This window comes from Corticium candelabrum, chromosome 17 (assembly GCF_963422355.1).
Source record: "Corticium candelabrum chromosome 17, ooCorCand1.1, whole genome shotgun sequence".
Classification (NCBI taxonomy): Eukaryota; Metazoa; Porifera; class Homoscleromorpha; order Homosclerophorida; family Plakinidae; genus Corticium; species Corticium candelabrum.
The window spans coordinates 200,358-224,829 of record NC_085101.1 but is presented as its reverse complement, the minus strand read 5'-3'; the positions used below and the strand labels follow the sequence as shown (position 1 = coordinate 224,829).

The following is a 24,472-nucleotide window of genomic DNA, read 5'->3' as shown; positions in this document are numbered from 1 at the left end:
GAATAATATACACTCCATGCATGGCACGTACACCCTTTATCAGGGGCGTAGCGTCCAGTCCGACCGGTCGGTCCGGGCGAATTTTTTTTTTGGACACCCTTTCGACTTAGCCGCTGGAGCGAACAGTGCGCTGGTAGTACGAGGCTAGCGGCGCGGCCTTTGATTCTTGGTAGTCAATGGACATGTTACAACCGTGATTTTGACATAAACGAAGTGCTGCGTTTTTGCGCATCTCTCGAACAGTAACCTGCACCGTTTATTCAAAGGGAGCCCCAGTTTTGAACATCGTCTGCTGAACGTTGTTTTCTCTGTGCAAATCGACTTCAAATAGATTGGACGGCAGGTAAAGTGATTTCTAAATTACTATGAATTGCGATTAAACATTTTTTATTATTTCTAAAGTCTTTTTTGGGTGCATATAGCTATGCACGTTGCCTCGATTGAATTGTACGGCAATATTTACGCTGTTACATACACTGCATACATCAAATTGTGTACTATTTATGGCAAATCTATTTTCTGTGTGCAATCATATAATATGCAATTAATAATACAATTATATAATACAAACTACTACTACCACAAATTTACTAACACATAAACATTATCTAGTTGAAATGACAGCATTGATATATTTTAAGCATTACTTAGTTGGCATAAACACGTACGTAAAATAATGTATAGACGTTTCAATAATCATGACAAATCAGATGTTGGATATATATGCCTTTTACGAACTGACATTATATTTGAAATACATATCATGCCATTGGTTGTTATATAATTGGTGACATGAATGACAGTTGTATATGTAATTAGCTGTGTGTGTGTGTGTGTGTGTGTGTGTGTGTGTGTGTGTGTGTGTGTGTGTGTGTGTGTGTGTGTGTGTGTGTGTGTGTGTGTGTGTGTGTGTGTGTGTGTGTGTGTGTTAATTGTGTGTGTTAATTGTGTGTGCATACTTTACCTACTTGAAGTACGAGCAACATAACTAGAACATAATCAATATTTGGTAAAGATCAAATGGTTGAAATGAAGACGAAGATCAATACTTAGTTTATGCAGCAAATGTTAGGCAAACTCAACTTTGACATACTAGAATTATTAGTTTGTAGATGGTCATATTGTATTATATGATCTACACAGCTGATCAACTGAAACTCTTTTTTAGTTAATCTAGATTATTAGTTATGTGGTGTTTATTGTGAGTTTATGGTGTTTGTTGTGAGACAGTGAGTATTGGGGTGGAGTTCTTAATATCTACAAACATGGAAACAAATTTAAGGAATGTGTATCTGTTTTGTATATCAATATATACTGCTGATCAAATTAAATTTTGTAAACTGTTATAGTTTGCACGTTATATAATATAACCATACGCAATTTATTTGACTTTTACTGTAATTGTTTGTTGACAGAATGGTGCAGATGGCTTGATCTTATATGTTGATTCTGCAGGAGGCCTTTAATTTTGCAGCTCAGGAATAGCAACAAGAATTTTCACCCATACTGTTTACATAGGTGGAGATAAATTCAGCTATAGTTGTTTGAGGACAATGGATAGCACATGTCAATGTATGTTCTAATAGAATGTCAATAAATACGGAGGTTGACTGGCTGAGTTTATTGTAGTGTTTATTGACTAGTGTGTATTCAGCTAATTTTTGTAGATCTCTAATTTACTTAAGTCTCTATCTTTGTAACTAGAGTGTGCACTTGCAGTTTCTTTTTGCGTCAGAATTTGAAATCTAGCAGTGTGCGCTTGCGGCGTAGTGCAAAATCACGAGGCATGAGGGCGTGGCATAAGCATTTTGGCGGGCTTCCGTGGAGGTGTCAAAACAACCTGCTTGTCTCCGTGTAACATGGAACACCACGGTACCTTAAATAGCCGAGATCTCCAGCTGTTGAATGACGATAATTGGCTAAATGATAGTGTAAGTCTGACGCCAATGTGTACAAATTCTCAAATGTACAAAAATACTAAAATTGAAATGGTGTAGGTCATTGAAGCTTATCTGTGTTTCTTGAAGAGCCACTCTGGAAAAGATTTACAAAAAGTAGTTTAGCTTTATCTAGATTTTTCTATTTCTGACATGTGCTGGATCGTTTGCCTGGTGCAGAATCGAAATCTGAAGAACTTCGAGGTCTTGAGCACTCACTTCTTTACCACAATTAGAAATAAAGGCATCAAGTCTGTTGACAGCTGGTACAAAAAGGTGAAGAAAGCTGCAATTGAAATACATGAATGCATTTTTACCTGCAAATCTTCAAAATGTAGGCAGATATTTTTGAGGTCGAGTTGCTAATAGTACCTATCAATGAAGGCAACATCCACTGGACACTTCTGGTGTGGCCCACTCACCCGCTTAAACCATTATTTATACCCTAAATCAACTTTTGTATACAGGTAGTAAATAATAGAGAAAAGACTATGACTTATTATGATTCAATTAGAGGATTGTATGATGCTACAGACAGTTTCAGTCAGATGAAGTAAGTAAACACATTCACAACATAATCACTAACTGTTAGATCATAATTGTTATCTTAATTTTGAACAATTGCAGGCAGTATTTGTCACGACAAAGTATGTTGAGACGTACAATACAGATTGACTGGACAGAGTGGAAGACTATCAACGCCAGTGTAAGATCTATTATATTCACTACTATATAAACCCGAACATTTAAAGAGTGCATGTTCGAATAGGTCACATGCAGCTAGCCATATAAGACAATTAATGACTTATTACCCTCAACTAATTAATGCTCACTTCTAATCAAATCGTAATGAAAAACCTCTTACAGTTACTCAATCTCAACACAAAGATAATATCTGCCCACTATCATTGGCTCTTACTAGCTGCAAATATAGGTATACATTGTATATAACAGGTCAACTTTTAACTTAATAGTGGCCTTGAAACTGTTAGACAAGTTCTGGCCAACAAAGAGTCCTCCTTTGAGATGCAATGTCGTGAATGCAGTTAGTGTATTGTGAATTTGTGTGTGTGTGTGTGTGTGTGTGTGTGTGCGCGCGCGCGTATGTGTGTGTTCATCATTAAATCCAATAAACAGTTCAAAGACCATGGTGTGCAAACAACTGACATTAGTTAGTGTTGTTATGTAGCATGATTACCATTGTAATCTATAAATAAATGCAATATACACAAAGACATTATTCTGTTATTCATACTTTCTTTATGACTTACGCTAATACAGGAAATACCTCAACAGCAGAACGGTAATGACTGTGGGGTGTTTCTTCTCCAGGTATTACAAGCTACTTGGTCTGACTTGTTCTAAACTAGTCACAATTTAATTTTATCTATTCAGTATGCCTATTGCGTGGTTCAGAGAAGAGACATGGACTTCAGTCAGGTACATGATTGTTAATTTATATATCCATTAATTAATTAATGAACATTCAACAGCTTACTACTGATACTAAGAAACTCAAACATTCTATTTATAGAACCACTTAGAAAACCTGAATGATATATCTAGAACAGTTTGTACAGTTAGTAAGTACTCGTACTTTATTGGCTTTGTTACTACAGGCTGACATTCCCCAGATTCGTTGTCGGATTCAGTCAGAACTAACAGACGTGTGCAAGTCAAAGACAGCAGCTGACTCCAATGAATCCATATCAACACATGTAGAAATAACCAACAGCACTGACTTGGCACCCATAACTGAGTCCAAAAACAATGAATGTCAACCCACAATCAAACAATCGCTCATTCCAACCTGCCAGTCAAATCTAAGCACAGATTCAGATTCGGATTTTGAAAACAACACTGTGGAAAGAGTCTCCTCCGGCAATAGAAATTGCTATTCTGTCCTAAACAGAAATGATTGCCCAGAACAATTGAGAGCTGTTGTACCACAATCCAATAAATACACATATGTGATAGATGAATTCAAAGTATCTGAGCAACACTGTCTTGATAGTCCCCAGTTTTCTGCCACTCTACGAATTAATTTAGCAACTAAAGCCGATGCAGAGCAATGGCTAAAACAATTCATGTGTCACAGCAAGTGCACATACAGAACAACAAGAACAAAGAAAATTGCTTTCAAACGCCTTGTGGCAAAATTCCACATGCATTGTCAGCATCACAGAAAATCATTAAGTCACAAGCAAAAACAGGCACATCTTCGAGTTGAGAGAAAAGGACAGAGAAGATCTCTCATTGCAGGAATGAGAAGCAAAAAAACAGAATGTCCTTCAAAGTTGACTTTAACCATCATGAAACCTACCAAGAAGCAAGTTTGTACAGCAGATAAAAACGTCCTGTCACACATGACAATCTTGAAGTTGAATTTTATTCACAACCATCCTATACACTCAGCGCATGCATTGAGTTTTCGATCTGTAGATGATGCCACAAAGCAGGAAATTTTCACTCTTTTCTCTAAGGGGCATAGTGCAGCATCAGCTCGGCACGCTCATGAAACCAACCTGATGATTTCCTGTGCTGAAAACGAGCAAGATGTTCAACGTGTACTAGCAGACAGGGCCATAAATCCATCAGTACAGGACTACAGCAGATTGCATGAGCAATGGAGAAAGAAGGAAATGGGTGAAGAGAATGGGCCAGACATGTTTTTTCAGCTTCAAACTGAAATTGATATCTACAATAAAAACAACCAACAACAAGGTGGAACAGCCAAACTTCAGGTCTATGAAAATCCATGCTTGAACAAAGCAAAAAGTGGCACATCTTCTAACAGTGATGACGATATCTCACCACCACCAAGAAAAAAAGTCAAGTTGTGTAAAAGAAAGCAGAAACATCAGCCAATGGTTCTAGCAATCTGTACACCACTTATGTCCAGAGCCCACAACAACATCAAACAAGCCAGAGAAATGGTGTTTATTGATGCAACTTCCTCACTAGATCGCTATAATTCATCTGTATTCATTATGTCAACTAGCACACCTACTTCTGGTATCCCTCTAGGTGTGATTGTCACTTCAGATGAGCAGGCGACAACCATACATCGTGGACTGGAGTTGTTAGGAGAAGTTTTGCCTGAGGAGGCATTCAATGGCAAAGGAGTGAAACATGGTCCCACTATTGTTATGACCGATGACAGCCATACAGAGCGAGAAGCTCTTCACAATTTCTGGCCAACAGCAAATCTCCTTCTATGCACATTTCATTTTCTTCAACGCAGGTGGACCTGGCTATATGATAGTAAAAACCAAATTTTTAAAAATGATCGTACCATCCTTATTGAAAAAGTCAAGAAATTAGTTTACACTAATACAGAAACTGAGCTACAGAAACACTACAACAGTTTCCTTCAAAGCCCTGAAGTAAAGAAATGTCCTAAGTTTTATAGTCACATGCAGTCACTGTGGGCTAGACGAAGAGAATGGGCGCACTGCTATCGTAGAACGATTCTTATTAGAGGAAATCATACTAACAACTATGCAGAAGCTGGAATGAGGATCCTGAAAGAGCTCATTTTCAGTCGAGTGAAAGCATACAACTTGGTACAGATATTCTATTTCATAACTGAAATAATGGAACGGTATTACCAGGGTAAACTGCTCAGTGTAGCCCACAGTCGAGTTGACCGCTATATTTCACTTCGGTATCAAGGCGTAAATGCTAAAGCATATGCTAAAGTAACCATAAAGCAGATCGCAAAAGAAAGCTTTTTGGTGCCAAGCAAGACTGAAAGAGGAGTTGCTTATTACACTGACATGAAAATAGGAGTTTGCACGTGCCCAAGAGGTCAAGATGGATCACCGTGTAGTCACCAAGCAGCAGTTGTGTTGCACTTTGGGTGCACAACAGTAAACTGCATTCCTGCTCTCAACCCTGAAGACAAATGGAAGTTGGCATACATTGCATATGGCAAGGAATGTGTACAAGATTTGTCCTTCTATACGCTAATCAGTAAGCCAGTTGACACAACAAAGAAATCATGCGAGCCACCACCATCACCAACACAGCAGCAGGAGAAGCAGCAGCAGCAGCACTACATTTCAACTGGCTGGTATGCGCAATCAGAATATCTACAGCCACAATGGTGTGTAGATGATGACACAAAGCAGTGCAACAAAGAGCATGATTCTGATACCACTGTCTCTCTAAAACAAGAAACACAGCAACAAGACCAACTCTGTAAGGTAGTTGACTTAATATCCGAAGATATTAAAAAGCAACTGAGGGCTGATGTTATGTTCCAGCAAAGCATAGAAAAGTTTACTACAACATACAATAAACTATCCACCAAATCCACAAATTCTCATCTGATTACAGCTTTCCATAAATTCGGTTGGTGCTTTGGGGGCAGTGTCACCCGAAAGAATTACGGAGTTTTGCGGCGAGGTAGGAGGATCCCTATTCAAGCCAAATCAGCTGGAAGAAGAAAATCAATACACAGAGGGAAAGCAGCAGCAGCTCCTGGACGAGCCCCTGCAGCTGTCACTAAAAATCAAAAAGAGACTGAAAAAGATGACAGGTATTTTATACCAGTTCAACTAAAAAACAACTCAATTAAAAGACCTCACTCTTTGAAAGACAGTATCTCCAAAGGTCAACAAAATGCAGGAAGATGGTAGACTGTTCACTACTCTCTCAACCTGCCAGTATAATATTATGTTAATTAATTAAGCACAGTTATGAAGACATGCAAAAGAAATATTCAGTACTTACTTGGACCACTAACTTGCACAATGTAAACTGCATAGTTGATCACACCTCTTGTTACTATGTATTATGAATAACCAATTGTTTGTGACATGAGTCTTGATGACATAAATTATGTGTCAAAGTATACTGAAATCCATTGCTGCAGCAAAATACCCCAAGGTACGTCCTTGATCCAAAAAGAACAAACATACAGAACTACCCAGGAATTGCCCCAAGATACAATAATTTATAAAGCTAACTAATTAGTTTAGATCATATTATTTAGCCTATACATATAAACTATAGAACCAATCAATAAGAACATATGTAATAACAAATAGATAAACAGACAAACAAACAAACAAGAAGACAAACAAACAGATATAAATAGATGGTCAGACAAACAAAAACAAAAACAGATAATCAAACAACTCTGTTCAATTAATTGTTCAACTTATTTCTTAGTATCTATAACATCTACAAACTGTTGTTGCATGATAACGAAAATTAACTAATAGTGTCACTGCAAAAATAAGTCAACACATAAAGTCAAAACACTTGCATGCATATTGATACAAACAGATAGGCACTTAATAAATCAATGTTTGTAAAAGACTAGCCGGAGCAATAATTTTCCAATTAAATTATTTCCACTGTCACATCGTCGACAGCAACAATAAACACCACATAACTAAATAATCTAGATTAACTAAAAAAGAGTTTCAGTTGATCAGCTGTGTAGATCATATAATACAATATGACCATCTACAAACTAATAATTCTAGTATGTCAAAGTTGAGTTTGCCTAACATTTGCTGCATAAACTAAGTATTGATCTTCGTCTTCATTTCAACCATTTGATCTTTACCAAATATTGATTATGTTCTAGTTATGTTGCTCGTACTTCAAGTAGGTAAAGTATGCACACACAATTAACACACACAATTAACACACACACACACACACACACACACACACACACACACACACACACACACACACACACACACACACACACACAGCTAATTACATATACAACTGTCATTCATGTCACCAATTATATAACAACCAATGGCATGATATGTATTTCAAATATAATGTCAGTTCGTAAAAGGCATATATATCCAACATCTGATTTGTCATGATTATTGAAACGTCTATACATTATTTTACGTACGTGTTTATGCCAACTAAGTAATGCTTAAAATATATCAATGCTGTCATTTCAACTAGATAATGTTTATGTGTTAGTAAATTTGTGGTAGTAGTAGTTTGTATTATATAATTGTATTATTAATTGCATATTATATGATTGCACACAGAAAATAGATTTGCCATAAATAGTACACAATTTGATGTATGCAGTGTATGTAACAGCGTAAATATTGCCGTACAATTCAATCGAGGCAACGTGCATAGCTATATGCACCCAAAAAAGACTTTAGAAATAATAAAAAATGTTTAATCGCAATTCATAGTAATTTAGAAATCACTTTACCTGCCGTCCAATCTATTTGAAGTCGATTTGCACAGAGAAAACAACGTTCAGCAGACGATGTTCAAAACTGGGGCTCCCTTTGAATAAACGGTGCAGGTTACTGTTCGAGAGATGCGCAAAAACGCAGCACTTCGTTTATGTCAAAATCACGGTTGTAACATGTCCATTGACTACCAAGAATCAAAGGCCGCGCCGCTAGCCTCGTACTACCAGCGCACTGTTCGCTCCAGCGGCTAAGTCGAAAGGGTGTCCAAAAAAAAAATTCGCCCGGTCCGGCCATGGCCGGACCGGTTTTTGAAATATGCACTTTCGCCAGACGCTCAATGGCATCAACTTCCGTTTTAAGGGTATAGCCGATTAAATAAGTAATATATTTCTGCTCATTTTTGGAAAGTTCGATTAAGGTTATGAGCAGCAATAAGTATCAGTTTTAGAATTAGACATGGCTGTCATTATAGTTCTCGTTAATTAAAGTTGTCCCGCCCATCTACTAGCGTGCGCTACATTGTCCAGCCCACTAGCGCGCGCTAGGCCGGACCGGTTTTCATTTACTTCCTACGCCCCTGTTTATAGCGAACTAAATTGCTTGTAAGTTTTCAGTCTGGAATTCACGCAGCTAGAATAGTCAACATGTGTACGTACAATTGAAGCAACACTCCATATAATAGTATCATCGCTTAATGACTATAAGTTCCATGCTCTCATAATAATATAATTTGTTTTAAAGTCATTATATGCAAGCAAAAAGAAAGTCTAGTCTCAGCAAGATTATTAACACGCGTACAAGTACACTACGTCTTAATTAAAATTACAATAGCAAGTCAGTTGATAGAGACTACCTGTGCACTGTATACCGCATGCTCATGGTAGCATTCAATAATCGAGTCACAAAAAGTAAAAATACAATGTAATAAGTTTGTGTTGCTATATTGTGCAATGTGGCTAAATGCCAGAAGCTGATCTTGGTTTGTGTGCCTAGTCATGATCAAGAAGTACCATGACATTTCCAGTGGAAAGATCAACCAAATCCTGGGAGACAAAATGAAGTATTTGAGAGTACAAGGCAACCAATGACATTGCATGAATGCGTAATATAGCTAGAAGAGTATGTTGAGATGTTAATTGTGCAATACAGAGATTTCCAATCACCATTTCTTGTGCCAAATAGAGTTCCCGCGTGTGTACAAATGTCTGATCCATATGAACAGCTATACTGCCCCTAGTTTTAGCACCACCGTTATTTCCATGGATCCATGGAAGCAAGAAATAATTCCATGGAAATGTACCATACTTGCACAGAAATAATAACCCTGATTACCATAGAAAATTTCTCCCCTGCTTTTAGGGTAACCATGGTAAAAATATCATGCTTCCATGGAAATTTTGCCATAAAATTTCCATGGAAATTCCATGGAATTCCTTGCTTTGTCTGGCACGGGAGCGTTAGTATCAACCTCTCTAGGATGTCACGTTATAATTGAATAACTAGTTGTACGGTATCCGTAGGCGCCTCGCGTTCGTGAGTAACACGTCCAACGGAGTTTTCAGACCGTCTACTGAAACGCCGAGTCCTAGCTAGACAATACGTATTTGTTGAAACCCTAGCTGTCATGGAAGTAAACATGCAAACTTCCTAGTAGTTTAGATTACGTCTATAGGCCTGGTATAGGTGGTCGTCGTTTTGCGATCTTGATCAAGACAATTGAAATGTACAGTCTAGGTATGCACTCAATTCTGTTGTAACGACAGTGGTAGAGCGACGCCCTGTTATCGGACACCATCAATCATCAGACAGCCGTGCAAGAAGTAAACGAAGTAAGACTGAGGTTTCTTAAAGCCCACAGTAAGAAGGATTAGTAAAGACTGTGATTCCAGACGCGGGACTTCCAAAGGCTTGAAACGGTTATGCTAGGACGGTAAACGTGATCCTTCTCTAACCTCGGCCTCCTAGACCCGTGTAGCGACGATACAAAATCGATACAAAATCGGAGGACGATTTTGTATCGGCGCTACACGGGTCTGGGAGGCCGAGGCTAATCCTTCTCTGCGACCCCGTTCATCGGACACCACCATCGTTCACCGGACACGACCTCCCCCATGAAAACGCAAAGGCAATTCTGCAACTTCGCACCTGAGATAGGTTTACAGGTAGCTAACACAACAACACTATCACTGTCTCCATTTGCTACTCTCCAAGAGAGATAGCGTACGCTCATTGAGTCGAGGTAACGCCCCTTCGTCGGACAGTCGTTTCTTCTTTGCAGGAGCAGTCTGGGTCGGTCAGTGGATGGTCCGGCCATTTCAATTTTCATGTTTTCATTTTTCAAGTTTCAATTTTTAGTTAAATTTTTAAATTTTTAAGTTTTAATTTTTAATTTTCCTTATTTTTTGTAAAATGCTTTCATCTTTTGATGTTTGATTCTTGTGATCCTTAGATTTATCTTTTAAAGTTTGATTTTAGGCACCTATGTGGGTCAGTGGGTCTTTCGGCCATTTCAAATTTCAAAATTTTAAATTTTTAAATTTAAAATTTTTGAAATTCAATTTCTCAATTTTTTGTATTGAAATTTTAAATTTTTAATTTAACGTTACCAATTTTTATAAATTTGCATTAAATTTTCAAATTTTAATTTTTTGAATAATCAAAATTTAAAATTTTGTTATTTCAAATTTGTAAATTTTTAGGTGCAGTTTATTAGAAATTGCTTTGCCGACGAGAAAGCGGATGTATTTGTATATATATGAACTGATGGCCAGATTTGAACTAACAGAAATTGAACGCTCATTCGTTCTCTCAAATAATTTGAGTACTGTACATCAGAAAAAGAAAATAGAAAGAACGAGTAGCAGTGTACGCGGTAGGGAGTCCAATGGACGGCGTAGGGGTGCATTCCAACGCGTGCTGATACGTTGATTCAATTGAACTAGGCGCGGTTTCTGCTAATCACATCAGCACGTTTTTTGTACCATGTTTCTGCACCTGTACCAGTCTACGGAACTACCTCTCGCGTTATGTTCCAAATGAAGACCCGGATAAGCCGTATCCTTCTCTAATGCCAAGTCCCGTATAACAGGACCTGGCGAAGTCCCTACTTCACGGGTGATGAACAGTCTCAGTAGAGCCTTCCTTCACCAGTTGCTGTCGTTGGTAGTGAAGGAAGTCTAGAGGCGTCGATTTGACAATGTAGGGCGTGTGTCAGACTGCTTGACTTCGTGGAAAGACGGCGAAAGTTGGGGTGATTTGTCGCTGTGGCGACCGTAGCGCCTTCCTTTGTCAATTTTGTCCACGGAAAGGCCCCGGCCAGCAACCCAATGTTGATCACCCTACGGTAGCATATACCTTTGTCGACTGTTTGAAGGAGTTCGAGCTCGACTCTTCTCTTTTAGTGCACAGAATAGGATGAGGAACATGGCGCTTAGCGACCGGAAGTTTGTGGTTTTCAAGTCGTCGTTATTGCCCGGTGATTCATCGTTTTCAAGGTATTCACATTTTTTTGAATTTGGTAGGCATTATAGCATGCCGTCGTGGCGTTGTAAGGTGCTTGGTGGTGATTTCAGGTACTTGTGGGATAATTTATTGAGGCTTGTCAACGCGTTACGGTGTGGGAGCCCAACTTTTAAGCCTCCCCTGCATTTTGTCCAAGGGTCAGAAGACTAGTTAGGGCTCTCTTAGTGCTGTTCAGATGTAAATCTTTTGTTTGCCGCTAGTCTTTTAGAATCCTCGTCCTCTGGTAGTGTATAGAGTACTTAGCAATATCTGCATTTCGCGTTGCATGCCAATTGTTGTAGGCGGGGCATGCACAAGTTAGTGCTAAGGTTTACCAGCTGCATTCTGTGCCATTGTTGCACGTGGGAACGCTGGCAATTGCGAATCGTGTGTACTCCGAGTCGTCTTCAGTGGCTGCTTGGTCTGTTTGACACACTGTAAACACTACAGCGGCGGTTACTGTATTTGTTACTGTATTTATTCAAAGGTTGTGTGTATTGACCTGACCGTCTCTTGTGTTTATATACTGTTTGACGTTGACACTGCTGGTAAGTACTTTGATCAAATGTCAATAACACTGTTGCTTAGAAATGTTCTGTGGCAGGCAGCAGATCCTTCCTGAATTGGCTCATGGTCACAGCACACAATTGAAGCTGCACAAAGGGCAATCACTGTGAAGATTCCTAGGTTGACAGCAGAATTAGTAGGACATGCTTTACTCTGCGTAGATCACTACGGGAGACTACCTGCTGGGGTGTGGTGCCTCCAAAGAATAGAAACTTGTCCATAACTTTCTTACGCAGGGCTGTGGAAGAAAATAGAAAATACTGAACTGTCAGCAAGGCACTGCCACTGTTAACATACAATTAGAATTGTTGCCGTCTTCTACAATTGAGAATATACAGACCTGTTGTCTTGTCTGCTGACTACAAGATTATGTAGTGGTTCTCCCTAGCTCCTAAGGTTATTCTTGCAGCTGTTTGTGGCCTCTTATGGGTCTGCACATTACTCCTTATGGCTCTAAGGTACAATTTGCTTCTTAGTGAGACTTTAATTAAACAAATACGTGCACGACCACAAGATAGGTACCTTCCTCTGTTGCTGCTAAGTGTTCATATCTCCTGGCCACTACTTAACAGTAAAGGACAGCTCTCCCGAAGAGAGATACTGTCCTTGGCATGCCTATAAATTGAACTACTCTTGAACACTTCTGAGTATCCATTGTTCTGTTGAATGCACTTTGTGCTTTCTCCTCTTTGTCACTGGATATGGTTCAAACCCAAGAGCAAGAGGGACAGCTATAGTGCTGAATCATTAGAGGTTAGTCTTGTAGTTCTTAAATAGCACCATTTCTTTCCAATCCTACTGAGCTACTCACACACAAAAAGTGTAGCTAAAATTTTGTACTTCTGTAGTTAACCCTGTCAATAACATATCACCCACTGTATGTAAGGTCTCCTTAAGTTCTAAATATAAAACAGCAGTCAAATCATCTGTAAATCGTGTCTTTCTAGCGATTTCAGTGGCATCCGGAAATACCCCGCCCCCTCTAAACAATAGGCCGCCGCTATCTGCTTTCTGTCTCCACAACGCATCCACAATGGTAGAGCAGTCGAAGAAGAACACACTGGTATAAGTTTCTAGTCAGCACGCGCCGCAGTTACCGAGTAATGTACGGGGAAGTCCAAGTCATCCGAAATTACCCCGGATTACCCTAGTATCATGATTTACTTCTTCCAGAGCTCCCTTCTTCCAATCTTGATGTCTTTTTGTCCTGGTTAAACCAGGTTTGTTGTTGTGGACAGCGTGAGCTACGTCTGAGACACCCTACAGGTTCTTCCCGTTAGCGGTGTACATTTGGCCAACATCCCGCCCCCTGAATGGGACCTCGTTGTCGAATCTTGCTGGAGCAACCACTTGACGCACATGGTCGTGTTCATGACGGTTCGGGACTTGGAGAAACAACGTGTCGTGTGTTCGGGCGGCCGTGCCAAATATACGTGAACTTTTGAAAGATAAAAGAATGCCATGTTCCGTAGACTGTACGTACCTTCTTGACACTCGAAAATATCTTGTAATAAAGCTCTCCGTCTCTAACTGTAATTTTTTCGGCTTTCCTCCTGATTTTTCTCTTCTGATTGCACGGTAAGCCGTGAAGAGTAGGTCCCCTCGGATCATATAAAGAATGCGCATCACCGCTCTAAAACGCGCCAAATAGGTGGTGCAAAGCGTGCTCAGCCACGTGTTGATTCTACTAATATAAAATACCCGTATACTCTGTTTATCAGTCTGTCCCACCATTAACGTTGCAGGTGGCACAATAAATGCAGGTTGCTTACATAAACCAACAGAACAGGAGTGGCTACGGCTAATTTGCAGAGAGTACTGTAGCCATCTGTTCTTGCGTACGCTAGTTACCTGCCTTGTTCGCGGGAAAATTATGGCGGCTGCTGATATTTACGCAAGAGTGCATGGAGTTTGCTTTGGTCCTGATCCACAGCGTGATGTCATCGATTTCATGCAGCGTCGAGGACTTATTTCAAGGCAAGAACAATGCAACAACTGTCATGGTGTGGCCATGGCAATAAAATCGTTTAAAAGATGCAAGGACGGTTATATTTGGAGATGTCCTGAAAAAAACTGCAGAATGCAACGGTAATTTTTAAGTTTGCAAGATGTGGTACCCTAAAAACATTATATTACTATAAACAGAAATTCTTATTATAGTTCAGTTCGATGTGATTCATTTTTTCAACAATCAAATGTTCCTTTGACAACTTGGTTACTTGTAATCTACCACTGGTGTTTTGAGACACCTGTGTCTCAAATGAAGGATCTTTGTAAAGTATCTCTAGTCACTGGCATCCAGATGTACCAGTACCTAAGAGATGTGTGCTCGTGGAAACCCCAACAAAATGTTATTAGACTTGGTGGCATTGGTCCAGTTCAGTCCAACGTTGTTGAAATAGACGAATCCTGTTTTTCCCACAAACCGAAGGTAATTGCATTGAACATTACACTGTTGACTGTTAAGAGTTATCCTGTGAAATTATACAGCATCACAGAGGAAGAGCACCACGTGACCCAGTGTGGGTTTTTGGAATTGTTGATGTAACACAGCAGCCAGCACTGGGTTACATGGAAATAGTTCCAAGAAGAGATGCTGCGACACTTTTACGGATCGTAGCACAACACGTACTGCCTGGCACAATAGTACATTCTGACGAATGGAGAGCGTACAATCGGATTAACACACTCCCCCTGGTGGCAGCTCACAGGACAGTTAACCACTCTTTAAATTTTGTGGACCCTGGCACTGGAGTACACACTCAACATATTGAATCATATTGGAATCGAGAGAAAACAAAACTGAAAAAATGAAAGGGTGCCATCGCCATATGCTGCCGTCATATTTGGATCAATTCATGTGGCGGGAGCGTCATGGCGTAACTCACGCGGCAGCCTTTGCCGCCATCACGTTGGATATCAGCCAGTGGTATCCAGTACCCTAGCTAGGTGTCTCTCAACTTCTTCTAGCGTTGCAGTTTAACCTAAACAGTTGTGTTGTAATAGTAAGTTCAACTTGTCTTATAACAGTAGTAGGTAATTACGCAAAAAGCTGACAAGAAAACCTTGTTCTCTTTTTTTGCAAATGTGTAGTTACCCGGATGGGATTAATATTAATTGATAGAGGGTTGGGTTGCAGCTTCGTTGTTGTTGAAAGAAAGCCTAGACGCTGCATGAAATCGATGACATCACAGTGTGGATCGGGACCAAAGCAGACTTCAGGCACTCTTACGTAAATATCAGCAGCCGACATAATTTTCCCGCGAACAAGGCAGGTAACTAGCGTACGCAAGAACGGAAGTCTACTCTCTGCAAATTAGCCGTAGCCACTCCTGTTCTGTTGGTTTATGTAAGCAACCTGCATTTATTGCGCCACCTGCAACGTTAATGGTGGGACAAAACCTAAATCGTGACTGATAAAGAGAGTATACGGGTATTTTATATTAATAGAATCAACACATGGCTGAGCACGCTTTGCACCACCTATTTGGCGCGTTTTAGAGCGGTGGTGCGCATTCTTTATATGATCCGTCCCCTCCACCAGATACTTATAGACATCGTCTATTAAAAGGCCGCTATCGCTTTCCATACAGTAACGGTGAGCACAACGCTGTTGTGCGTACTGTACTCCCACAAATTCAAATCACGCGCATGCGCGAAAATTTACCTGCAGACTAATTTTGGCACTGCTGGACCAGATTTGGCTGCTAAAACTGATCCGGCCGGACCAGAATTTTTCGTCACAGGCGTTACCTCGACTCAATGAGCGTGCGCTATCTCTACTGGAGAGTAGCAAATGGAGACAGTGATAGTGTTGTTGTGTTAGCTAGTCACCTATAAACCTATCTCAGTTACGAAGTTGCAGAATTGCCTTTGCGTTTTCATGGGGGAGGTCGTGTCGGGTGAATGATGGTGGTGTCCGATGAACGGGGTCGCAGAGAAGGATCATGTTTACCGTCCTAGCATAACCGTTTCAAGCCTTTGGATGTCCCGCGTCTGGAATCACAGTCTTTACTAATCCTTCTTACTGTGGGCTGTAACAAAGCTCAGTCTTACTTCGTTTACTTCTTGCACGGCTGTCCGATGATTGATGGTGTCCGATAACAGGGGCGTCGCTCTATCCCGTATGTGATAATCTTTGGCTTTGAGTACTGGGCCAGGTTCTATTCCAACTGCCTTTGCATATTAAATTATACACGCACAGAGGAAAGAGCAATGCAAGGACACTAAAAATTAAGATCTACATTCGTGCAACGTGCGCTAGGATACCATGGTTCCGTATCTACCCGGTAGACTTAGCCTAGAGACCACTTGAGCTTGAGTATACTACCTCTGAATCATGTCTAACGAAAGCTGTTACATACATTAGACATGCCTAGAAAAGACGTACAGGCCCTAGTGAAGACATGTACACCCTAGGTATATGGTATATGTTGCGCGCTTTTGCGCTCCTAAAAACTTACCAAACTAGAATTTTTAAAACTTTTTCTCTGAAAAAATAAAAAGATGTAGGGATTGCATAAAAAGTAACAGAAACAAGATCTATAGATAATATGAACCAAAGCCAGACATCATTAGCTAGTGAATCCTTCCAACCCCCGCTTTCCCTACATTATATATACATTTTGGGGGTTGGAAGGATTCCCTAATGATGTCTGGCATTAGTGAATCCTTCCAACCAACCCCCCCCCCTTTCCCTACATTATCACAGGGTACGGTAGTACCCTGTATGTAGGGATTGATCAGGTTGTGTGGGCGTGGTCATATTTTAGACCTTCAGAAATCACCTTAAAATGTGGTTAAATATCTTGAAAACGACGGATAGAAAACCTTACAAGTTCAACTACGCTTGACTACTTCTGAATTGATCTCAGCTTGTCTTCAGAAGGAGAAAATCGCTCATCAATTTCGGAGGTTTCGCTGGATTTTGTCTTCTTTCTTCTTCTTCTTCTTCTTCGTCACGCATAACTCCTTGACTACAGCATATCTAAAGCTAAAACTTTGGGAAACGACGTAGAATAAGCCGACCTGTATTCTTTTGATGATAGAAAAAAGAAACATCTAAGAAAAAAGATTTCTAGAATGGATTTGAACCTGCTACCCTACTTACGTTCAACCGCAATTGTTGTAAGCAATTGTTATCAAACAATAGCCAGGCAGCCAATCACAAGCTCTTGCTACGTTGCTTGAAGCAGTTTAGGGTACTGTACACGTGTACAACAAGGCGACAAGAATTCTTGACACGTTTCGTGGTTGACAAACCTGAAAGCCTACAGCTAGGCAAAGAATCGCGCTCTTGAATCGCACGAGCAAACGCAAGAAGTGCTCGTAGTTAATTAATTAGAAGTGACGGTGAACGTCATCGCAATCGCAGACACGATATACCTCTACTTGCCGTAGTTGGAACACCAACGCCTTCAAGCATTTGAATTATGACAAAAGCAAATTAATTCGACTCGCTTCCATCACAAAATGTCGACTTTGCAACGCTCGGAATGTGACGTCTGTTACGAGCCTAGAGGTGTGGCCTACGATAATATTTTTGCAGTTGTCTAGTGCTACCGTATTATATTTAAGAGCAAGCTCCCGCAAATCGAAGACCTCGTACTGTGTACAAGCCGGTCGCGTGTAGAAGCTTTTACGTTCGGTCACGTGCACGTGCGCAAATGTGGCGTGTGCGTGTAGCGTTCAATGACACCTAGACAGCAATGATGACGAAGAAAAAGGTGACGCTGTTGAAACTAGCATCTCGATTCTCATAGTAGTGACAAGTCTATCTAACCGAATCTTGCGTTTCAATTAAGTGGTCTGGATAACAAACTCATCAACATTCTGTAACGTGATGCATGACCATCAATGGAAATGCGAGCTTGCTTTGTTGCCCACACCAAGAACTTTAGTTGTTTAAACACTAATACTCATATCCCACCGGACACAAATTTTAAAAATTATGCAAGAATGCATCTAGAAATTGTTGTAGACAACCAGGAGAGCTAACAGCTAATCATCTGCATAAACTCCTTCTTCAATCTACCCCCCCCCCACACACACACACACACACAACTACATGCACATATGCTCGTAGCTCTGAAGCAAGTAGAACACAGCTTCATACTTACTAGTGGTACTATTGCAACTAAATGTAACGTCTGATTCAAACCACCTATACACAAACATTGCATAGCTCTTAGCATATTTGCAAGTACACTGTAAACCTAAGATCCACATGCTCGAGATATGAGACTATACATGTAGACCAAGTATGGTTTAGAAAATGTGTATTTTTGTTAGGCTATAAAATCTTTGTTTAATTAATGGAGTAGGCTGTGATTTCGCACTCCCAAAAACTTACCAAACTAGAATTTTAAAACTTTTTCCCTGAAAGAAGAAATAGATGTAGGGATTGTATAAAAAGTAATAGAAACAAGATCTATAGATAATATGAACCAAAGCCAGACATCAGCAGCGAATCCTTCCAACCACATTCCCTACATTTTACTTTTATTGGGTTGGAAGGATTCACTAATAATGTCTGGCTTTGGTTCATATTATCTATAGATCTTGTTTCTATTACTTTTTATACAATCCCTACATCTATTTGTTTTTTTAGGGAAAAAGTTTTTAAAATTCTAGTACATTTTGGGGGTTGGAAGGATTCACCAATGATGTCTGGCTTTGGTTCATATTATCTATATACAGTGGCGGATTCAGAAATTGAGAAAGGAGGGGTCTATAAAACAAAATTTTAACCACGCCTACTTCGCCTACTTTTGTTAGGATTCAGTCACTTTAATAATTAAGAACTTTGGAGCTGTCTCCCTTGGGCGTAAAAAACCAATTCCAAATAATTCCCTAGCAGAAACAAGAACTAGCTGCACCAGCTGGTAGCAGCAAGCTAGCTATCTCAATCTAAGGCTATTTATATATGCTGAGGGAATATAACGCCCGGACACCGGACATTGTCCGGTCAAAACAAGTCCATGTCCGGTCAAAACAAGTCCATGTCCGGCCATATATTGTGTTGTCCGGACATTGGCTACTAGAACGGTCACATCCAAATGGCATGATTCGGACACTCATAAGTCAGACTATGTGCACTATCAGAGAGTATGTTTTCTTGGGGTACATATCTACTATCCCAGTAAGCCTGAACTGGGAAGCGAGTAATGAGGTAGAGGTCACACCAGGTGTGCTTATTAGAGCATGTTACACCAATTATCTTAAGTGGTTCCAGTTGATGATCCCTTGATCTCACTAGATAATTGGATAATAACCATTTGTACTTGGCTAATATGTCCTTGATATGAAAAAAGTGTTATCTTTTGGTTTCCTTTGTAGGAAGGGCTTAAATAATTTAGTAAACAGATGCCAGATCTTGTGGTTTCTAACCATTCCAGATCATCAGGGAAGGTCCAAAAAAACAGCAGAGATATTACAGATTTTCAAAGTTCACACTCATGGGGTCATAGACAGTATATATGCTTTTGTGTGAAGTGGTGAGACGGGTTACTGAGACACCAGTTGCCGTAAAATACAAATTTTCACCTAGAATGCGTGTAGCACAGCACCAAATATGAGGACATGAATTGGTAGAAACATCGTCCCCAAGACGGTAATCAAACACCCTGATTTGTGAATGTTTTCTTTCTTGTCATTGTCAAATAGCAGTGACTGCTGTTTCTTTGAAAATTCCAGTCCTTCTGGAAAGATCCTAAACGGTTTCTTTCAAAGAGCCTTTTGGCAGACTATTCTGTCAGCACACTAAGTAACTGCAGAAAAGGTGAATACCGATTTATTATGCCTTGATAATAAAAAAAAGGAGTGACTAGGTTGGTGTGACACCAAAACTGCTTTGTCATATAATTGCCTTTCTTGACAGCCAAACATGGCAAAGAAAAACCTAATGTTCAAACTTCTGAGCAAGATAGTGAAGACAAAAACGTTGATGATAATGCAGAGGTTAGAGAAGCTGTAAAAACGCTTGCTGTTCATTTTGCCAAACCATTAGAAAGCAAAGGGGTTAATATTCTTGCTCTTCATGTTGAGGAGGTAGTCCATTATGCTAGAAAATATCTGCACATCAGCAAGGTGTGCTATGAGTCTGTGTGGTACATAGTTCACACCTGTCCAGACATAGTATTAGTCTCCCCTTAACTACCACACATGTTGAAAGGATGTTTTCATCGCTGAAACTGATCAAGAAAGACCGGCACACCAGCATGAGCAACACCACCTTGTCTGACCTTATGGAAGTATACCATGAAGGACCATCACTTCAAGACTTTCACGCTGACGCCGCTACTCGGCTGTGGTGGGAACAATGCAAGACCAACTGCTGTCCTAATCAAGGTTTCAGAAAGCAATACTGAGCAAGGAAAACTGGAGAGTTGACCCAAGACGATAGCACTAGCAGCTTTAGTTTAGATGACTGGGACATGTGGCATAATCCTCTAGGACCGCGTCTACAAATAGTTTTCCAGAAGGTCTGACTGAATACAATTTTGCACATTGTTGTGCTAGGTTTCCCTGTTAATGTTCTGCTATTGTCTCATTATAGTGCACTTTCAAGTTTGTCTTTTGAGGTTCCATAATTTTTTCACTTTATTGTAACGCAATAAAAGATTGCTTTGCAGGTATGTTGCCTCAAAGTTGTTCTGGTTATTGTCATGCTTTGTATATATGTCAAATAATAGAAATAAAGTGTTGTTTGCGGGGTCAAAATTTGTTAGAATGGGCGTGGTCTAAATGGGCGTGGTCTAAATGGGCGTGGCTTTGGCAAACCTGTTTGTCTGGACAAAAAATTTCCTATATTCCGCTCTGTATATGCCATACATATAATACTATATACATTAATTAAGACATAATGTTTAGTACAATGTACACAGTGGAATTAAATGATTTTACATGTTAACAACGTGAAATTATTGATCAGCTAGAACAAAAGCAATCTTCATTCTCCCAGGATGTAATGATGCAAATAAGTTCACAAGTAGATTTAGTGCTTCTGGAGATTTCCGAATTCTTTCACATCGATCACTGTCTATTTTCATGATTGCCAATCCATTTAATCGATCGTCTGTCATTGTAGATCTTCTGCAGGTTTTAATCAGTTTGAGTTGACTAAAGCTTCTCTCACACTCGCAAGTGGTGACTGGAAGCGTTAAAGTCAACTTCAACAAAACGAATATGTTAGGAAACTGAATCTCATCACATGATTTGAGTGCATCAACAAGCTTTGTTGGAACTTCATCTGAACACTTCCATTTCCGGACCCACATTCGATACTCAATGGAAAGCATGTTGTGATGAGGCAAGTCGTCTTTGAAATAATCAGCAGCTTGACTGAGTGTTTCTGGAAAGTCATCATGAGATTCAGAAGCAACCTTACTTGGAACCAAATGAAGCAAGCCGTGAACCAAGTACTGGTTTCCAGAAAATCTGTTGTCAAGCTCCCTTATGGCATGAGATAGGAACTCACTGTACATGGTTACACCATAATACTGCTCTGCACTGCATGTTTCAATGTTGCTTCAATGAGACTGTCGCCTTGCAATGCGCGGTTTGGTCAACTCAAAATCTTCACCATGGAGATCTTGTCCTAACTTAAGACTTTCGGCAAAGATTTTATTGAATTCTTGGACACAGTCCTCTCTCATTTTCTGTAGGATTAAACGTACTGACTGAACCTGCTTGTAGGCATACATGACATCAGATGTTTGCATTTGAAGCTTGCCTGTGAGGCCTTTGAGACATTGCAAAATTTCAAGGAGAATCTTGAAGCAAACTAAGAAAGAAGGCGACTGAAGCTGATACAGATAGCCATTCGCCTTTGTGATTATATTGCCATCCCAGCCCCAATCAGTACCAAAGTCTGTGTTGTCCTGGAGAAACCATAGCTTGCAGAGATGTGTGAAGTGCTGGTAACAACTCAAGAAAGACTGTGTACGAATCAATACGTTGAACCCTCCTTGTTCTACAGGCGTCTTTGAGCTTTCGGGCCTTGGCTTTTGGAAGGAATTTATCCATTGTCTTATCAAACAGTCGTTGCCTTTTGGGAGAGAATGCAAAGAACCTTGCAATTTCTCCGATGTATGCCTCAACATTCATGAATCCTTGGATCTTACATGCAGACACTACAGCAAGATTTAATCGATGAGCAGCACAGTGGAAATAGGCAGCCTTTGGAGCTTGCTGTTGAATAACAGCACTACATCCTGATCTTGCTCCAGACATGTTACTGGCTCCATCGTAGCACTGCCCTCGCATATCACTTGGTGACAATCCAACTGTCTGTATCCAGTTTAAAATTGCTGCAGCAATATTCTTTCCTGTGATCCTTTCTACTGAGACAAAGGCAATGAATACTTCCTTCACAGTACCATAATAAACGTAGCGAAGGCAAATTGAGAGCTGCTCTTTGTTTGAAATATCAGTGACTTCATCAACAATGACAGTGTAGTATTTGCTCTTCTTTACCTCTGCTATGATTTCGTTGCAGATGTACTTTCCAACCACTTCAATCAATTCGTTTTGAATCGTTTTGGATGTGTATCTAGCATTTCTTGGAGAGTTCTTGAGATGTTCAGAGAGAATATTGTCAGTTTCAGCCCTAAAGCATACAAGCTCAATGAAATTCCCTGGGTTTGAGTGTTCATACTCAGTATCCTCCCAGTTGAAACAATCATCATGATGACCACGAAACGCTATGCCTTGTTTTCCACACAGCAAAACTATTTTTAACAGAGACGAAATCACTTTCTTGTTAGCCTCCATCCGCTTCCGAGCCTCGGATACAAGCACTGTGTCAATAGCTTGTGATGGGTTACTATAACAATCCAAGAATGCACTCATCTTTGCCAGAGAAGCAAGATGGTAATCAAGCTTGCCATGAGCTAGCGTCCTGTCAGATAGTTTTTGCCATGTTCTAAAAGGTGCAGTCACGAACTGACCTGTAGAATGTCCACCAAGTAACTCTGGAGCAAAAAATGCACAGGCTCGGCAGAATGCCCCATCCTCTGCATGACTGTAATAGAGCCAAGGATATTTCTTAAACTAGCTTGGTGTAAAGTGGCGATATTGTTTAGAAACAGCACAGTACGTCTTTGGGTAATAGGAAGGATCAAGATTTGGCTCAGATGTAAGCAATTGGTATTTACGTGTCGGATCCAAGTCACGTAACTTCTGGTTTGCTTTCAACAGTGCTCCAGTATCACCAGGAGGGAAAGCAGTGCTCGACTCAACTTGGGACAGAGTGGTGGCACTGGGTGACATTCGACTTGGACCTGTAAACATTAAAATTAAGCGGTGTTGTGATAGCTTGTATTCTATTTGCAGCTACATGTATGTAACTTACTATTTGAATTTAAGATTAATACTATTTATAATCTACTTACCAGAAGCATCTGGGGCCCACACAAGGGTCTTCTGTTACACAGTTTTGTGATGGCGAACCTATATTTGCACTTGAGTGTGACTCTCCCTCAGACTCTGTAGTAAAGGGAATAGTCAGTAAATGGTAATCCATTGAATTTTGTCAAACGCTATTATATATAGTATAAATGCAAATTTGTCATCTGCATTTACCTTCTCTGCTCCTTTTGGAGAAGAATAAAGTGATAGGTGTAGCAGCATGTCTCTTCATTTTGAAGTATTTGTTGACGACTTCACGGAATCAGTAGATGCGTGGGATTGTAGAATGAAGTTCTCTGAGCATGAGCAGATCTTATGGCCTCGATCTACCGTCCTTTTTGCGCGCTTACAACAAGCCTACAGTAACACGATCTCGGCAACCCGGCGAAAGGACTGGACCTTGGACCTGGTAGTTTCGAAACTTAGCTAGCTGTCTTTAATTAAATATACTGTTGAGTAACTCAGTTCATACAGTAACACAGTACCAAAGAACAGGTATTTTTGTATTAGAATGAAAAATCGAATCTGAAAACAGTAATGCTCAGCTCAAAGGGGGGTCTATAGACCCCATAGACCCAGCCTGAATCCGTCACTGGTGTGCACAGGGTACAAGAATATAATTGATTGTTAGTTTCATGCGGCATTTTGGATGGTGCCGACAAGCTCGTATATCTGCAGTACACATTAGAACACTACACAGTTCGGTAAGGTTTGAACTTAGTGCTTGTCGGCTGCTCTCACGCTACCTGCAGTATACCTTTTGCGATTGTATATATATATATATATATATATATATATATATATATATATATATATATATATACCTATATATTTACTACCCACACTTGATACTAGTAAAAT

General features: G+C 40.0%; 3 protein-coding genes across 3 annotated transcripts; 1 reads left to right on the top strand and 2 right to left on the bottom strand.

The window, feature by feature from the left end:
- The first annotated feature begins 14,075 nt into the window (after nucleotides 1-14,075).
- On the top strand, nucleotides 14,076-15,016 carry LOC134193480 (uncharacterized). Its single transcript, XM_062662307.1, has 3 exons — nucleotides 14,076-14,290; nucleotides 14,363-14,633; nucleotides 14,693-15,016. Exons 1-3 carry the CDS (start codon nucleotides 14,076-14,078, stop codon nucleotides 15,014-15,016), a joined length of 810 nt encoding a protein of 269 aa, XP_062518291.1.
- Nucleotides 15,017-21,123: 6,107 nt separating this feature from the next.
- LOC134193479 (52 kDa repressor of the inhibitor of the protein kinase-like) lies at nucleotides 21,124-22,089 on the bottom strand. The gene has a single exon (XM_062662305.1). It carries the CDS (start codon nucleotides 21,685-21,687, stop codon nucleotides 21,124-21,126), a length of 564 nt encoding a protein of 187 aa, XP_062518289.1. The 5' UTR covers nucleotides 21,688-22,089.
- LOC134193478 (zinc finger MYM-type protein 1-like) lies at nucleotides 22,061-23,726 on the bottom strand. The gene is made up of 3 exons (XM_062662304.1): nucleotides 23,654-23,726; nucleotides 23,301-23,484; nucleotides 22,061-23,225 (listed from the first exon to the last, which is right to left on the bottom strand). The coding sequence occupies exons 1-3, from the start codon at nucleotides 23,724-23,726 to the stop codon at nucleotides 22,061-22,063; spliced, it is 1,422 nt and encodes a 473-aa protein (XP_062518288.1).
- Between the last annotated feature and the right edge of the window lie 746 nt (nucleotides 23,727-24,472).

Bases quoted from the DNA above. Each gene is read 5' to 3' on its own strand.
- LOC134193478 (XM_062662304.1), bottom strand. From the start codon at position 23,726: ATGGATTACCATTTACTGACTATTCCCTTTACTACAGAGTCTGAGGGA. The intron at 23,485-23,653 runs GTTCGCCATCAC...TAATGTTTACAG, and splicing joins ACACTCAAGTGCAAATATAG to GTCCAAGTCGAATGTCACCC. The intron at 23,226-23,300 runs GTACTGTGCTGT...GCTCTATTACAG, and splicing joins CCTTCCTATTACCCAAAGAC to TCATGCAGAGGATGGGGCAT.
- LOC134193480 (XM_062662307.1), top strand. From the start codon at position 14,076: ATGGCGGCTGCTGATATTTACGCAAGAGTGCATGGAGTTTGCTTTGGT. The intron at 14,291-14,362 runs GTAATTTTTAAG...TTCTTATTATAG, and splicing joins AAAAACTGCAGAATGCAACG to TTCAGTTCGATGTGATTCAT. The intron at 14,634-14,692 runs GTAATTGCATTG...GAAATTATACAG, and splicing joins GTTTTTCCCACAAACCGAAG to CATCACAGAGGAAGAGCACC.
- LOC134193479 (XM_062662305.1), bottom strand. From the start codon at position 21,687: ATGTACAGTGAGTTCCTATCTCATGCCATAAGGGAGCTTGACAACAGA.